Source organism: Oncorhynchus masou, chromosome 17 (assembly GCF_036934945.1).
Source record: "Oncorhynchus masou masou isolate Uvic2021 chromosome 17, UVic_Omas_1.1, whole genome shotgun sequence".
Taxonomy (NCBI): domain Eukaryota; kingdom Metazoa; phylum Chordata; class Actinopteri; order Salmoniformes; family Salmonidae; genus Oncorhynchus; species Oncorhynchus masou.
The window spans coordinates 23,813,658-23,831,610 of NC_088228.1; the positions used below are offsets into that span (position 1 = coordinate 23,813,658).

Below are 17,953 nucleotides of genomic sequence, written 5' to 3' on the forward strand. Positions count from 1 at the left end.
GCTCTCTATTCTCTTTTGATTGTTGCGGCGTGAACAGGCGAGTGTCCACTGTGCAGAGCCAATGGGTAGGCAGAGCAGCATCGTAAAACCTATGACTGATGAACACATCATTATGTTCGCCTGTCTATCACTGAAATTACGTCTCATTTCAATGACATTATTCTCATACAAATGTTTACTCTGCGTTCTATGGGTTCTAATAGAAATTGGACTCCTCCAATAATGAAGTGCTCAGACCAAAGGACTCTAACAGCTTGCTGCGGGCACGAGTGGTCGGCTATTGAATTGAGCAGGTACCTGCTTTAAGATGACTGCCTTCATGAGGTGTCAGAGATGTTATCATTGTTATATGACCGACCCTTTAATTACTACATATTTTTTGTTCACTTTACACATTGGTTAGTCCCAATGGATGCACGCGTGCAGTAGATGCAAGATAAGCCCATTCAATGCAGACTTTTTCTGTTCTCGAAATTGAGATTTTGAATAAGAGGAAACCAATTTGACAAAAGATCAATACGAGAATTAAGACGTGGAGCCTCCGTGGAGCCTCGGAAAGGACTCTGATGTGTATTACAATATAACAGCCTAATAATAATCTATTATTGTGGAAACGTGCAACCAGATGTGGACACTTATGATCCACGCAAATAATGTAATGGTTGTATTGAAACAAAAATGAAATAGAGGAATGGGAATAATGCGAGAACTTCAAAGAAAAGAGAAACCTGCACACTGCTCTTGCTGAAATACAGATGTTCACAAAAGTTCTGATGAAGGCCAAGAATGAGGCCGACAGGTTAATTAAGCTTTAATAAGTAAATACAATACTAAAAGGTGATCCGTGCAAGAGCAGTGTGCGAGTTCCTCTTAAAAATGACTGTATTGAATAAAAGGTACAATGTTAGGGTGGCTGCAGGTTTTAGACTTAGTAGGTCATGGGTCCTCTAATGCTTTGTTTCCCCTATGTTCAGTTTTCCATGTAGGGCAGGAGGGGGGTAAACGCTGCGCCATAAATGGAAGGGGGGGCTGAGTGGTAAGAGATTATTATCTCTAGGTGCACCCTCCGCTGCCGAGCGTGGTGTATACTCAACGCTGATTGGCTGTCTTTTTTGCTTAATGGCACACGACTATGGATGTAGTTATAAGAGTCCTCGCGTGCCAGCCTTCAGCTGAACTAACTCTTGAGCACCCAGAGACAGCGCAAAGAGCAAACTTGCTGTTACTGGGCAACACGAAAACAACAGCTAAAAATGGACACTGTCTTGGATCCATTTACTGGACTGGACTCCTTCTCCTCCCCTTATTTTGATGACGATGATTTCTTTACTGACCAGTCCTCCAGGGACCACTTGGACACCGACGAGTTTCTGGATGACAATGTAAACTTTCTCACCAGCCATTTCCAAGATTACTACAAGGACAGCAGGATAGCGCACGATGGGGACTATTGTGACATCAGTAACTTGTCCTTCTCTTCCTCCTCGTCTACCTGCTCGTATGAATGCACTGACAGCACCTCAGAGCTGTCGCCTCAGGTGGGAGGAGATAGCCCGATGCTGAAAAGGCGCAGGCGGATGAGATCCGATATGGAGATGCAACAATTACGGCAGGCTGCCAACATCCGTGAGCGGCGGAGGATGCAGTCAATTAACGATGCTTTCGAGGGACTCCGGTCTCACATCCCCACTCTACCGTACGAAAAGAGGCTATCCAAAGTCGATACCCTGCGCCTGGCCATTGGCTACATCAACTTCCTCGCTGAGCTCGTACAGTCCGATATGCGCATCCGAAACTCCAACAGTGACACACTGACTCAATCCAAAAAAGTTATAATTTGCCACAGAGGAACAAGTAAGTAGCCTACATTTCATATGGTTAGATAATGCCTATGATAATGACTTAACTTTGAACTGTATTGTTACTCATTTGTTAAAGACTTGGTCCGTTACTAATCATTTGTGCCCTCCTCAGGATCTCCATCTCCAAGTGATCCTGACTACGGGCTGCCTCCCCTCGCCGGACACTCTCTGTCCTGGAAAGACGAGAAAGAGCTGAAAGACCAGAACATAATCAGAACCGCTAAAGTCTGGACACCTGAGGACCCACGGAAACTGAACATAAAATCCTCCCTGTCCAACATTGAAAACGAGCCTCCTTTAACCTTAATCTCAGTCCAATAAATATTATTTTATGTTTATGTCTAAAGGTATCTGTTGTTATACACCCATGGTAAATCCATGTTAATATATAATGTTCTCTTAACGTTGATTCTTATGTAACGTTGATTATTTAAGTGTAAATATTATATTTATATGGCAATGATCTCTATTCTTAATTCAGGCAGCATGGCAATCATCATGTATAGCAACATGTATTTAATTGTTTCCATGATAATATGTTTTAATTGAATATTGATGAATATACTAAAATCAAAATATTTTTATAGGCCTACTGAATTGTAAAATAATTTATATGTGTATGCAATCTGATAAATGCTCTTAAATTATGAATACTTTGTGTTGTCTGGTCTATACCACTTTTCTTCATAGGCTAATATGCTTACATACATTTAAAAAGTATCATTGAATATCCAAGTTGTGAAGATAACATATCCATAAAAGGAAAGTTATACGCATGCAGAACCGTGCATAAATCAATGAACTGAAGTGATATCGAGCATTATTAGTTGAATTGCAATGCACACTGGGCCTCGGTCTCAACCCATGCATGTGCGTATACTCTATGAGCAACTATCTTCATTCTACTGGGTATCTGATGGAGTCTGAAAACTCCTTCACAGGGCCTACGTTTTATGAAGCTGCGGCCTGTATGGATCTTAGCTCTGTAGCTTAAACAAACACACACTTCATGTAAAACTACATTTGGTATGCACATCAGATGTACATTAAACTAACATGCTGATACAATTCAATGGCTTAAAATTCAGGGCCTGCAGCTATAAACCATAGCTGTTATCATGTTGGTGTATTACATTGTTTAAAGGGGCATGACTAAACCCGATGGCTTGCAGTAAAAACTGTTAGCTTCAATGTTCTGCAGGTGCTTCAAGGAAAACTCTTCCCGTGGTAGCCGCATCCTTTCAACCTGTTCCCTAGCCATTTTTACGTCACCTCTCCCATATCTATGTAGTGGTAGCCCAGATATATGCCTGTGCCCAAACTTGCAAACACACATTCATAAAACCAACTGGCTAAGAGCATTTCGGGTTAACACGTGCATTTCGGATGGGGGTAAAAGAAAGTTAGATTAATTTTCTGTATTAGTCTTTGCAATTCGATTATTTACTTATTGCTATATTATTATTAATAATAACGATACATCGTATTATATAATATTAGTATGGTTATTATTGTTATTATTATTACTGTACTCGAATTTGTTGCTAAATATGAATGAGATTGTGCTTTTTTTCTAAATAAACTGGATGTTAATATTTTTACAAGTTTTCCGTGGATCTGCTTTTTTGGAAATCTCAGTAGACCTATAATTTCATCTCTTGTTGTATCACCGCCACATTAACAGCACAGTTATGCGCGTCCTAGACTCGACACAAGAGACCATGTCATCTCATTACTTTCATTCGAGCGTCAAATGTCAGCAAGTCAGCCTTAAACGAAATAAAAGGCCCAGGAAGTAGCTGGGCTTCATCTATTTTGTCGGGGGGCGACATTTCTATTTAATTTGGTGAAGTGGCAGAGAACATCAAAACAACAGTATAGCATAGTTGTTTGGTCACACCTAATGCTATTGAGATATTGCGTTTTTGTGCGCAAGCACAGTACAAAACCCCTCAAAACATCCTTTAGTGCAATACCAATCAAACGGAAGGGAAAGGCTTAAGCAGTCAAACACTTGGGTCTCTATCTTGTCACTGTTGTGCTTGGTCTTGGCAAGGCTTAAAAGAGCACCATTTACAGGCTGACCGGTTTTTATTCCTTTTCTTACCCGGCTAAACATTGGAAAACCATGCCAAGCTCCAATTACGTTAAGAATACGTTAGTGATACTGAAATGGCGTGCAATGGTCTATAGCATTCGAGTAGCCTTTGACTACATGTTGCTGACTGCTTTGGCATGCAATGCAAGTTTATAGTCAGTAAATGTGTCACAAGGCATAGAAAACAGCCGTATGTTAGCGCGGTAGTCGTATTTAGACTGAAGTGGCTCCAAGGTATGCCTGTGCCAATTTGGCAAAAAACAAAAACACGAGGTTTATGGATGTGCTATGTCATTGTGCACTGTCAATTACAGTGACACCTTTCCCAATGTGTTCGTGGGTTTTAACATATCAAGCCTATTGTTACCATTTGAAAGTTGTTGCAAATAAAAAATGACGCACCAGGCTGTTCATGACAAGCGCAGCCCTATGCGCATCAGTTTGCATGCAACTCAGAGCCAACGAATGGATAACTGTTGCGCATAAATTGGAGAAGACAGAACAAATATATGCAGAAATATACAACAAAAAGCTGTGATAGGCTAATAATGACAACAGTGAGAATAACAAATAATTAGACTGTATTGGAAAACCAAATTCTAAGAACATTAGGCTATTTCATGAAGGTATGCTAGTTCTACTTTATGATATCCAACATATTTCAGTCATATCTCTATTAATCAGATGAAAGTAACATGGCTAAATGCATCATCCATGAATACTATAATAATCCGTATATAAGCGTATGGTAAGCACTGGGAAGGACGCCTAACAAGATTCTCATAAACTGTAAGTAACTGCTGATACTTTGGATTATCGCGCATAAGAATATGGGCCCAGAGTCTGTAAATCCCCGAACTCCCGCGATTTCATTAACGTATCTCCACTGTGGCGTCGGGGTACCAGCTGCGAGGTTGAACAAACACCAGTTGAGTCTGCCCATGGGGCAGTGTGACCCTCGTGAGTAGCCTTTAAATCCTTCGCACCAAGCACCAAAATGCTCAAATGTGGCAAAATTATTATTGAAAAATATACGCACATATTATTCAATAATTATATGTGATAATTCAAAATAGATTATTGTGTTAGTATGGACGTTATCACTTGCCTAGCCAACAGGTGTTAGGACTTGGCCCGGGGATACGGGTACAGAGAGACCCATGGAGGGGAGGGCAATGTTGCCAGAGAACGCACTGCCCAGGCGCCTCTCCTTTTACAGGGCGTGGAGGCGCCTTACAATCCAAATGATAGGCCTATCTTTATTGCTACTCACATGTCCTAGGCTGTAACATATCCATCCCCGTCGAGGTTCTTTAGGATGCACCTGGTATTACAAACTTGTTCTTTTTGTGCTTCTGGGTCCTGGACAGCAGCTGCTTAAAACAAGCAAAGAGAGAGGCCCTTACAATGTCTCCAAGACCTGTTGGCATGGTTTTCGTCTTTAATGTTCCATTAACCATTGTCTATACAATATGGGAACTGTAAAGCATGACGTTTTGTTATAATAAAACATGTTCAATGATACACTTGGATTGAAAGCCTTAATACGAGCCAGCAAACATTCAATCTTGTTGTGTCCCCCCGTCTATCTGCAGGCAATTACTGCGGCCTTTTGCTGGGCCTTGATATGCCAATTCAATTTATGTCTGCTAATTTTCCAATTAGAAAAAATAACTTAGAGCTGGGTTGGCTCATAAGGACATTGATTTTCTTACCATCACCTGGCGTTCAAACGGGTTCCATTTACCAACAAGGAAACTGTCAGGCGTTTCATTTGGCGACTCTTGTTACCATAAGGCTCTTTCCATCATGCCCCATTGTTTTCTCCTGTTAATAACTCATTACAAGGATTTCACAAATCCTCCATTACATAGGTTTTGTCTCCATATTTTGATCCGTAAGATTAAGCAGATGTTACGATTGAAAATGGAAAACTCCAGGGCTATTCTGTCTGAAAGAAAGAGGCGGACTCTGCGCCGAACTAACAAAGAGGTTGGGGAGATCTTCAGAAAAACATTTACGACCAATAAACAGACTTCATCCTGCTCTATTACAACCATTGTGGCGTTTTTGAATAATTAAGGTTAATAGGAATAGGTTTGTGTACTTTCAATGCAAGACCACAGGTGCGGGATGACATGATGAATGATGTGCCTGATTTTTGCCAAGCTCGAGGGCCCTTCTCTTGGATGTTCAAGCTGATAGAAAATATTGGCATTTCTTTAATTCACAGCATTACTTTCATTCAGGACAAAGCAGGGTGATGAAAAGCTTATGCTGTAATGAAACACGCTACACGATGGTCGCTTTGCTTCCTGAAAGAAAGGGCGAGTCAATGCCCGGGCGCGCTTTGGTTTGTGCGCAAGTACTCCATCTAAATTAAATAAAAGACCCTTTCCAACTTTTAAAAGACCGCATTTTACCTTTATTAAAGCCTCCACGGCTGAATCCATTAAGCATATGGTGCTAAGGCACCAGTCTTTTGAACTGGGGAAGCCCTCGATATGGTAACTTGTGTTTTACGGGATATTAACTTCTCAATAGCCTTACCGATCATGACAACAAGTGTTCCCAAGGCGCGCGCGTACAATATGGTGCAAGTTGTTTTTTAAAAAGGACAATATTCTTAATTGGAGCATAAAACAAGAGTAATTTCGCAATTTCAACACATTTGTAACCCTCCTTGAAAAATGAACACCAGTTATTGATGAAAAATATTATAATTGTGGACCCAAGGTGAAGGACATACATACTCCAACTTCTGCGTCTGTTTTGCGCATGGAGCCATATCCTCGGCTGTGTATGGATAGGTAAGGGTGCGCATTTTTGCCAATTCTGAATCTAGACTAAAGTACCCACATCACAGGTCGTGTACTTTGTCCATGTTCGCTTAAATATTTCACTTGAACAGGCTTACCTAACATACATTTCCTATGCAGCAGTAGTAGTGTCAATGTTACCACATTACCCATGTCTATAACCAAATAAGACCTCAAATTATGTATGGTTGGTCGTTCGGTTCGCGCCATTATGGGTTTATGTTGGTTAAATGAAAATATAAATCCAATACATTTACGCGTAACGGATAGTTCCATAGTCGAATCTTAAAATGCACTGAAGTTTACGCGCACATATCTTAAATTATGAAAATCATATGCAGATATTAGGTAAAATAGTCTGGCACGTTCAGATGAGGCACCAATCAGAGCCATCTAAAACCACCCACAGCCTGTTGGCCGACCGTAATTTAGCATTATTTAACCAATTAAAACCACATTTAAACCAAGACACGCTCAATAAATGAACCTTGGATGTGAGATTGTACTGAGAAAAGACGCTGAATGTTGAAGGAGGAGTGTGACTCATTGGGTGGGTGAAATGAGTGAGGGTGATGTTTGATGCAGCGTGAGATCAGAGTGAATGTGAAAGGACGTCTTAACTTTAATGGATACTCAAGCAAGTGCGGTGAAGACTATATATAGTATATTCGGAAAGTATTCAGGCCCCTTGACTTTTTCATAATTTTGTTACTTAATTAACAGCCTTATTCTAAAATTAATACAATGATTATTTTTCTCATTAATCTACACACAATACCCCACAATTACAAAGCGAAAACAGTATATGTATATATATATATTTTAAAACAGAAATAACTTTTTTTACATACTATTCAGACCCTTTGAGACTTGAAATTGAGCTCAGGTGCATCCTGTTTCCATTGATCATCAGTGAGATGTTTCTATGACTTGATTGGAGTACACCTGTCGTCAATTCAATTGATTTGACATGATTTGGAAAGGCACACACCTGTTTATATAAGGTCCCACATTTGACAATGCATGTCTGAGCATAAACCAAGACATGAGGTCGAAGGAATAGTCCATTTAGCTCCGAGACAGGATTGTGTCGAGGCACAGATCTGGGGAAGGGTACCAAAAAATGTCTGCAGCATTAAAGGTCCCCAAGAACACAGCAGCCTCCATAATTGTTAAATGGAAGAAGTTTGGAACCACCAAGACTCTTCCCTAGAGCTGGCCGTCTGGCCAAACTGAGCAATCTGGGGAGAAGGGCCTTGGTCAGGGAGGTGACCAATAATCCGATGGTCACTGTGCGTTCCTCTGTGGAGATGGGAGAACCTTCCAGAAGGACAACCATCTCTGCAGCACTCCACCAATCAGGCCTTTATGTTTGAGTGGCCAGACGGAAGCCACTCCTCAGTAAAAGACACAACAGCCTGTTTAGAGTCTTTAAAGTGTTTAAAGACTTTCAGACCATGATAAACAATATTCTATGGTCTGATGAAACCAAGATTGAACTCTTTGGCCTGAATGCCAAACATCACGCATGGAGGAAAAATGGCACCATCCCTACGGTGAAGCTTGGTGGTGGCAGCATCATGCTGTGGGTTTGTTTTTCAGCGGCAGGGACTGGGAGACTAGTCATGATCAAAGGAAAGGTGAACGGAGCAAAGTAAAGTTTTTTTATGGGGTATTGTGTATAGATTAATGAGGGGGGGGAAATGATTTAATCAATTTTGAAATAAGGCTGTAACGTAACAAAATGTGAAAAAAGTCAAGGGCTATGAATACTATCTGAGTGCACTATACACTGTATGTAATCTTTTGTCAACGATCTACACAAAATATTGTAATGTCAAAGTTGAAGAAAAATTCAAACATTTGTTAGAATTGAGCCTTGGGGAACTCCCTTGGGCAATGGCTGAGGCAGCAGATGTTCTGACTTTATACACTGCACTCTTTGAGAGAGATGGTCTCTATCTCTCTCAAAGATAGTTAGCAAACCAGGCCAAAGACCCCTCAGAGACACCTATACCCCTTAGCCGGCCCACAAGAATGGAATGGTTTACCGTATCAAAATCTTTGTCCAAGCCAATAAAAATAGCAACACAACATTACTTAGAATCAAGGCCAGTGGTGACATCATTGAGGACCTTAATGTTGCAGTGAAAAACCTGAAGCAGAACCAGATTGCATATCAGAGGAATACTATAGGCATCAAGAAAGCCAGGCAGTTGTTTTTATATTTGTTATTTTATTTTTTATTGTTTTTCCAACACTTTTGATAAACAGGGCAAAAATAGAAATAGAACTATAACAGTCCGGTCAACCAGGTATGCGCCCAGGTAGGGTACATATACTGGGTACATGTACTGTCACACCCTGATCTCTTTCACCTGTCTTTGTGCTTGTCTCCACCCCCTTCCAGGTGTCGCCCACCTACCCCATTATCCCCAGTGTATTTATACCTGTGTTCTCTGTTTGTCTGTTGCCAGTTCGCTTTGTCTGTCAAGCCTACCAGCGTTTTCCCCTTGCTCCTGTCTTTCTAGAATTCCTGTGTTGTAGTTTTCCTGGTTTTGATCATTTTGCCTGCCTTGACCCTGAGTCTGCCTGCCGTTCTGTATCTTGTCACACCGTCCTGGATTGCTGACCTTTGCCTGCCCTTGACCGGTTGTTTTGCCTGACCCTGTTCTCGTAATAAACTTTTGTTGCTTTGACACTGTCTGCATCTGGGTATTCCCTAAAACGTGATAGTACGAACTGGCCATGACTGACCCAGTAGACCAGCTCCGCCATGCCAACTCCTCCCAAGGAGCAATCATCGGAAGGCACGAGGAGTTGCTTCATGGTCTTATGGAATGGTCTCGGTCATGGCCGAACGCCATGACCGAGCGGTGAACACATTGTGGGTTGCCTGTTAGGCAGCCTACCACGACGGTAACCTCCCAGCCCCTCAGTAACCTGGCTGTTAGCAGCGTCGCCACCCCAGCCACCCCAGTTTCCCAGGAACCCTGTTTACCTCCCATGGAACATTTTGATGGTGAGGACACCTGTCAGGCGTTTCTCGCACATTTTTCCCTCATTATCGAGCTGCAGCCCTCCTCCTTCCCCCGGACTGCTCTAAGATAGCATACCTCATCACACTGATGTCCTGGAGGGCTCTCGCCTGGGCTACGGCAGGGCAGTATGGGAACAGCAGTCGGCATATACTTCAGTCTGGAGGAGTTTGTGGTGGAGGTAAAGAAAGTTTGATGCTCCATTGTCCGGGAGAGAGGCTGCCCGGAAATTACTCCAGCTTCGACAAGACTCCCGCAGTGTGACAGACTACGTGGTGGATTTCCGCACGTTGGCAGCTGAGAGTGCCTAGGAACCTGGAAGCACTGTTCGACATGTTCCTGCACAGAGTATCGGAGGAAGTAAAGGACGAGCTTGCGGCCGGGGAACCACCATTCGCATCCATGGGCGACTACGGGAATGAAGGAAGGAGAGGAGATTTGATTTCGCTCACCCAAGGATTCCACCTCGCCTCTAAGGCATCCCGGAAGTCCCCGACGGCTCAGTTGCCGAGAGAACCCGAGGCTACCCGAGTTCCCCCGAGTCTCCGAAGGCTGCCGATTCACCTCTTCCCAAGCCAATGCAACTAGGCAGCGCTAGGCTGTCTCCAGCCGAACAACTATACATGATTCACACTAAGAGTTGCCTGTATTGCGGAACTACTGGCCATTTTGTCTCCACCTGTCCACTAAAAGACCAGGGCCACTGGTAGGAGCGTGCACTCTGGTGGGTCATAAGGATCACTTTTCCTCTCCCCATACTCGCATCCCTTTTCATTCCATTTTGCTGTGGGGAATCCAGTTGAAATCTTTTCGGGTTCTCATCGACTCTGGGGCTAATGAGAGCTTAATGGACGCTATCATGGCGTCCGAGCTAGGCATCCCCACTCAGCCCCTCTCCATTCCCATGGATGTTAGAGCGCTGGACAGGCGCTCTATAGGCCAGGTCACCCACAATGCCACCCCATCAACCTATGGGTGTCAGGGAACCACAGCCAGACAATCCAATTCCTGCTCATTAACTTCTTTGGGATAGGGGGCAGAATTTTCATGTCCAGATGAAAAATATGCTCAAAGTAAACTGAGTATAACAGAACTTATTTGGCAGGGGAAACCTCGAGGACAAACCATCCAGGAAAAAACATTTTTGAGGTCACTCGCTTTTCATTGGGATTCTAGATTTCTAAGGCAGTTGCTTGCAGTTCCTATCGCTTCCACTGGATGTCAACTGTCTTAGAAATTGGTTGATGTTTTTCCTTTGAGAAATGAAGAAGTAGCCCTGTTCAGAACGAGGCTCGAGGGAAGTGTATTGTTTGATAGAGGTGCGTGACCTGTTTTCCTCCGGTATTGAACACTGTTTATCCCGTCTTAAATTTGATTGATTATTTACAGGTAATTCATGAGAAATTTTGTAGTCATGTTAAACAATTTGGAACCTGTGTTTTTCTGGATCAAACGCGCCAAATAAATTGATATTTTGGATATATAATGATGGAATTAATCGAACAAAAGGAACATTTGTGATGTTTATTGGACATATTGGAGTGCCAACAGAAGAAGCTCGTCAAAGGTAAGGCATGAATTATATCTTTATTTCTGAGTTTCGTGTCGCGCCTGGCGGGATGAAATATGATTGTCTGTGTTTGTTTGATGGGGTGCTGTCCTCCAGAAAATAGCATGGTTTGCTTTCGCCGTAAAGCCTTTTTGAAATCTGACATCTTGGCTGGATTAACAACAAGTGTAGCTTTAATTTGGTTGTATTGCATGTTTGATTTCATAAAGTTGAATATTTATAGTAATTTAATTTGAATTTGGCGCTCTGCCATTTCACCAGTGTTGGTCAGGTCGGACAGTAGCGTCCCACGTAGCCTAGAGGTTTCCTCAGGTTCCCGTGGTATTGGGATTCTCTTAACTGCAGCGACACAATCTGCTTATTGATTGGTCTGCTGGTGCCATCATGGGTTGGAGCCTGTTCCGCCACACTCAGTGCCTGAAGTCAGTGCAGCCTGCCCCGGGACGTAAGACCCGGGCCACTTCGCTTCAGCCACACCGACCATATGACTGCAGGATTGACCTTCTCCCAGACACCACTCTGCCCCGGGGAAGACTGTACTCTGTCGGATCCGTAGATCTAGGCTATGGAGACCAACATTGAGGACTCCCTAGCTGCAGGGTTCATCTGTCCTTCTGCCTCCCCCGCCAGCGCAGGGTTCTTCTTTGTGGAGAAGGACAAAAACCTGCACCCATGTATCAATGTCATCATTGTGAAGAACCGCTACCCACTACCACTCATCTCCTCGGCCTTCGCGCCGCTTCAGGGGGACACCATGTTCTCCATGCTGGCCCTACGGAATGCCTACCACCTGGTGCGGATACGGGAAGGGGACAAGTGGAAGACTGCCTTCAAGACACCCAGCGGTCAATATGAGTATCTGGTCATGCCATTTGGCCTTGCCAAAACCCCTGCTGTGTTCCAGGCTCTGGTCAATGATGTTCTCTGTGACATGTTGAACCGGTTCGTCTTCGTCTACCTCGATAAAATCCTCGTATTCACGCGCTCCGCCCAAGAAGACATGCTCCACGTCCGACAGGTTCTCTAACACCTCTTGGAGAGGCAGATTTTTGTGAAAGCGGAGATGTGTGAATTCCATCACTTCACCATCACTTCCTGGGTTACATCACCACTGCAGGGAGTGTACAGATGGATCCCGGGAAGGTGAGAGCGGTGTTGGAATGGCCTCAGCCTATGTCCAGGGTGCAGCTGCAACGTTTCCTGGGATTTGGCTACTTTTACCGCCGCTTTATCCAGAGTTACAGCACCATGGCTTCGCCCCTGTCTGCACTCACTTCTCCCAAGGTTCTGTTCACGTGGTCGCCTGCTGCTGACCGGGCATTCCAGGATCTCAAACAACGTTACACCACAGCTCCCATTTTGGTTCATCCTGACCCGTCCCGCCAGTTCATGGTGGAGGCCGATGCTGTGGATGCCAGAGTGGGGGCTGTCCTGTCTCAGGGTTCTGCCTTTGACCTCAAGTTACATCCCTGCACCTTCGTCTCCCATCGCCTCAACGCCACGGAGAAGAACTACGATCTGGGGAATCGTGAGCATCTCGCAGTGAAGATGGCGTTGGAGGAGTGGCGGCACTGGCTGGAAGGGACGGAACATCCGTTCATTGTGTGGTACCGACCACATGAACCTGGAATATCTCCGCAAGAGTCTCAATTCTAGGCAAGCTCGATGGGCACTGCTTTTTACCCGGTTCAACTTCTTCCTCTCATACCAACCGGGATCCAAGAATGTCAAGCAGTATGCGCTGTCACACTGCTATAGCCCCATGGCTACAACACAGGATCCCGAGAACATCCTTCCCACCTCATGCCCGGTGACGGCACTCAGCTGGGGGATAGGGACGCTGGTTTGTGAGGCGCAGTGTTCCCAGCCGAACCTTGAGGGTGGCCCAGATAACTGGATGTTTCTTCCTGACGCGGTCCGCTCCTCGGTCCTGAAGGGGGCCCACTCCTCCAGGCTTGCCTGCCACCTGGGCTCCCGTCGGATCCTGGCCTTTGAGCGACAATGCTTTTGGTGGCCTACCATTATTCCTGACGTCTCTGCATTTGTCGCCGCATGCATGGTCTGTGCGCAGAACAAGACTCCGCGGCAAGCTCTGCCTGTTCCTCACCATCCCTGGTCCCACATAGCCCTGGACTTTGTCACAGGTCTCTACCTATCTGATGGCAACAACCCCATCCTCCGGGTTCCACCCCAGTCCAACACACAGTCAGAGTGAGCCAACCAAGACTTGGAAATGACTCTTCGCTGCCTGGTCTCCGCCAACCCCAGCACCTGAAGCCAGCAACTAGTGTCGAATACACCCGCAACACCCTTCCTTGCTTTGCCATGGGTCTCTTGCCCTTTGAGTGTTCCCTGGGCTATCAGCCCCCTCTCTTTCCTGAGCAAGAGGTCGGCATACATTCGGATCATACCTGGAAGAGAGCCCGGTCGGCCCCTCTCAAGACCACCTCCAGGTGTTGATGACAAGCGGACCACCACCGGACCCCGGCTCCCCGGGATCATCTCGCAAACTTTCCCCCCGGTTTATTGGTCCTTTCCCCATCTCCAAAGTCATTAACCCCTCTGCTGTTAGTCTTCTGTTGCCCCGTACCTTCCGTATACATCCCACTTTTCATGTGTCTACAATCAAACCTATGGCTCACAGCCCTTTGTCTCCTGTTTCCAGGTCCACCACTCTCCCCCGCCTCATCGACGGACAACCAGCGTACACGGTGAGGCGCCTCCTGGTTGACTGGGAGGGTTATGGCCCGGAGGAGAGGTGCTGAGTCCCTGCTAGGGACATCCTGGACCAAGGCCTCATCGCTGATTTCTAACACCGGCACCCCGGTCAACCAGGTGTGCGCCCAGGTGCGGGGGGAGGGGGGGTATATGTATATACAAAGTATATGTCCTTACTGACTTGCTAAAACTATAGTTTGTTAACAAGAAATTTGTGGAGTGGTTGAAAAACGAGTTTTAATGACTCCAACCTAAGTGTATGTAAACGTCCGACTTCAACTGTATGTGACTTGTTTAGCAAATTTTTACTCTTGAACTTATGTAACTTTGCCATAACAAAAGGGTTGAATACTTAATGACTCAATACATTTCAGCTTTAAATTTGTAATTCATTTGTAAAAAAAAAAAAGGAAAAATAATCATTCCACTTTTATGTTATGGGGTATTGTAGGCCAGTGACAAACCAATCTAAATGTAATCCATTTAAATGCAGTCTGTAACAACAAAATTGGTCCCCCCCTCCCCCCCTCTGCTGCTATAACAGCCTACACTCTTCTGGGAAGGCGTTCCACTAGATGTTAGAACATTGCTGCAGGGACTTGCTTCCATTCAGCAACAAGAGCATTAGTGAGGTTGGGCACTGATGCTGGGCGATTAGGCCTGGCTCGCAGTCGGCATTCCAATTCATCTCAAAGGTGTTCAATGGGGTTGAGGTCAGGGTTGTGTGCAGGTCTGTCATGTTCTTCAACACCGATCTCGACAAACCATTTCTGTATGGACCTCACTTTGTGCACGGGGGCATTGTCATGATGAAACAGGAAAGGGCCTTCCCCAAACTGTTGCTACAAAGCTGGAAGCACAGAATCATCTAGAATGTCATTGTATGCTTTAGCGTTAAGATTTCCCTTCACTGGAACTAGGGGGCCTAGCACAACCATGAAAAACAACCCCAGACCATTATTCCTCTTCCACCAAACTTTACAGGTGGCACTGTGCATTCGGGCAGGTAGCGTTTTCCTGGCATCCGCCAAATCCAGATTTGTCCTTTTGACTTGCCATATGATCAAGCATGATTCATCACTCCAGAGAATGCGTTTCTACTCAAGAGTCCAATGGCGGCAAGCTTTACACCACTCCAGCCGATGTTTGGCATTGCACATGGTGATATTTATTTACATTTTTTTATTTAACCTTGATTTATTTGACCCCCCGGCCAAACCCTCCCCAAATCCTTAACCCGGACTTGTTAGGGGCTTGTGTGCGGCTGTTCGACCATTGAAAACCATTTCAGGAAGCTCTCGACGAACAGTTATTCTGCTGACGTTGCTTCCAGAGATTTTATGGAACTCTGTAGTGTGTGCTGCAACCGAGGACAGACAATTTTTATACGCTTCAGCACTCTGCAGTCCCGTTCTGTGAGTTTGTGTGGCCTACCATTTTGTGGGCGAGCCATTGTTGCTCCTAGACGTTTCCACTTCACAATAATCACTGTTTGTCTATTGAGATTGCATGGCTGTGCGCTCGATTTTAAACACCTGTCAGCAGTGGTGTAAAGTACTTAAGTAAAAATACTATAAGTACAACTTTTCTTTGTTTACCCCTTTTTCTCCCCAATTTCATGGTATCCAATTGGTAGTTACAGCCTTGGCTCATCGCAGCAACTCCCGTAGGGACTCGAAAGGCAAAGGTCAAGAGCCATGCGTCCCCCGAAACACGACCCAACCAAGTCACACCCGGAAGCCAGCCACACCAATGTCTCGGAGGAAACACAGTAGACCTGGTGACTGTTTCAGCTTGCATGCGCCAGGCCTGCCACGGGAGTAGCTAGAGCGCGATGGGACAAGGACATCCCTGCTGGCCAAACACTCCCCTAACCTGGACTATGCTAGGCCAATTGTGTGCCACCCCATGGGTCTCCCGGTCGCAGCCGGCAGCCTGGACTTGAACCAGGATCTCTAGTGGCACAGCTAGCACTGCAATGCAGTGCCTTAGACCACAGCGCCGCTTGGGAGACCCTTAAGTAGTTTTTTGGGGGGTATCTGTACTTAACAAGTTATATTTTTGACCACTACATTCCTAAAGAAAATAATATACTTTTTACTCCTTACATTTTCCCTGATACCCAAAAGTACTTGTTATATTTTGAAAGCTTAGCAGGACAGGAAAAATGTCTAATTCACCCAGTTATCAAGAGAACATCCCTGCCTCTGATCTGGCAGACTCACTAAACACAAATGCTCCTTTTGTAAATTATGTCTGAGGGTTGAGCTGTGACGCTTGCTATCTGTAAATTAAAAAAACAAGAAAATTGTGTTGTCTGGTTTGCTTAATATTAGTAATGTTAAATTATTTATACTTTTACTTTTGATACTTAAGTACATTTAAAACCAAACACTTTTATACTTTTACTCAAGTAGTATTTTACTGGTTGACTTTCACTTTAATCATTATATTTTATGGTATCTTTACTTTTACTCAAGTAGAATCGGCTTTCTATTTCGCAACAATGCCTCCTTCACTCACGCCGCCAAACTTACCCTAGTAAAATTGACTATCCTACCGATCCTCGACTTCGGCGATGTCATCTACAAAATAGCTTCCAACACTCTACTCAGCAAACTGGATGCAATCTATCACAGTGCCATCCGTTTTGTTACCAAATCACCTTATACCATCCACCACTGCGACCTGTATGCTGTAGTCGTCTGGCCCTTGCTACATATTCGTCGCTAGACCCACTGGCTCCAGGTCATCTATAAGTCTATGCTAGGTAAAGCTCCGCCTTATCTCAGTTCAATGGTCACAATAACAACACCCGCCCGTAGCACAAGTTCCAGCAGGTATATCTCACTGATCATCCCCAAAGCCAAAACCTCATTTGGCCGCCTTTCCTTCCAGTTCTCTGCTGCCTGTGACTGGAACGAATTACAAAAATCGCTGAAGTTGGAGACTTTTATTTCCCTCACCAACTTTAAACATCAACTATCTGAGCAGCTAACCGATCGCTGCAGCTGTACATAGTCCATCTGTAAATAGCCCACCAAATCTATCTACCTCATCCCATACTGTTTTTATTTGATTTACTTTTCTGCACTTTTGCACACCAGTATCTCTACTTGCACATCATCATTTTCTCATTTATCACTCCAGTGTTAATCTGCTAAATTGTAACTATTCCCTCCTATGGCCTATTTATTGCCTACCTCCTCATGCCTTTTGCACACACTGTATATATACTTTATTTTTTCTACTGTGTCTTTGATTTGTTTTATTGTGTTATTGGCTTGTTTATTGTTTACTCCATGTGTAACTCTGTGTTGTTGTCTGTGTCACACTGCTTTGCTTTATCTTGGCCAGGTCGCAGTTGCAAATGAGAACTTGTTCTCAACTAGCCTACCTGGTTAAATAAAGGTGAAATAAATAAATGTTTAAAAAATTTACATTGGATTCTTTTTCCACTCCTGCCTGTCAGCAGCAGGTTTAGCTGAAATAGCCGAATCCACTAATTTGAAGGTGTGTCCACATACTTTTGTATATTTCGTTTTAGATAATAGTATAGAATATCTGAGTGGTATCCTCTATTACAGGCCAATAACATTGTTTGAATTGTTTTATTTAGCAGAAATAAGATCTCAAACTGTACCTCCATTTTAATTATGTTGGTGATTTTGTTGTATATGCTACACAAGTATTGTAAATAATTAAGTTATTTATTGCAGAATGTTTTAATCAGTAACCCTATATAGCAATATAACAAGCATGAGAGTGTGCACTCACCCAATAGCTGGGCAATGACAGACAGCTGGCTTGAAAAGCCCCCTTGGTGGACTAAACACAACAACACTGAC

General features: G+C 44.2%; 1 protein-coding gene across 1 annotated transcript; it reads left to right on the plus strand.

Annotated features, from left to right (window-relative positions):
* The first annotated feature begins 1,207 nt into the window (after positions 1-1,207).
* LOC135558181 (pancreas transcription factor 1 subunit alpha-like) lies at positions 1,208-2,548 on the plus strand. Its single transcript, XM_064991916.1, has 2 exons — positions 1,208-1,854; positions 1,975-2,548. The coding sequence occupies exons 1-2, from the start codon at positions 1,254-1,256 to the stop codon at positions 2,181-2,183; spliced, it is 810 nt and encodes a 269-aa protein (XP_064847988.1). The 5' UTR covers positions 1,208-1,253; the 3' UTR covers positions 2,184-2,548.
* Positions 2,549-17,953: the final 15,405 nt, after the last annotated feature.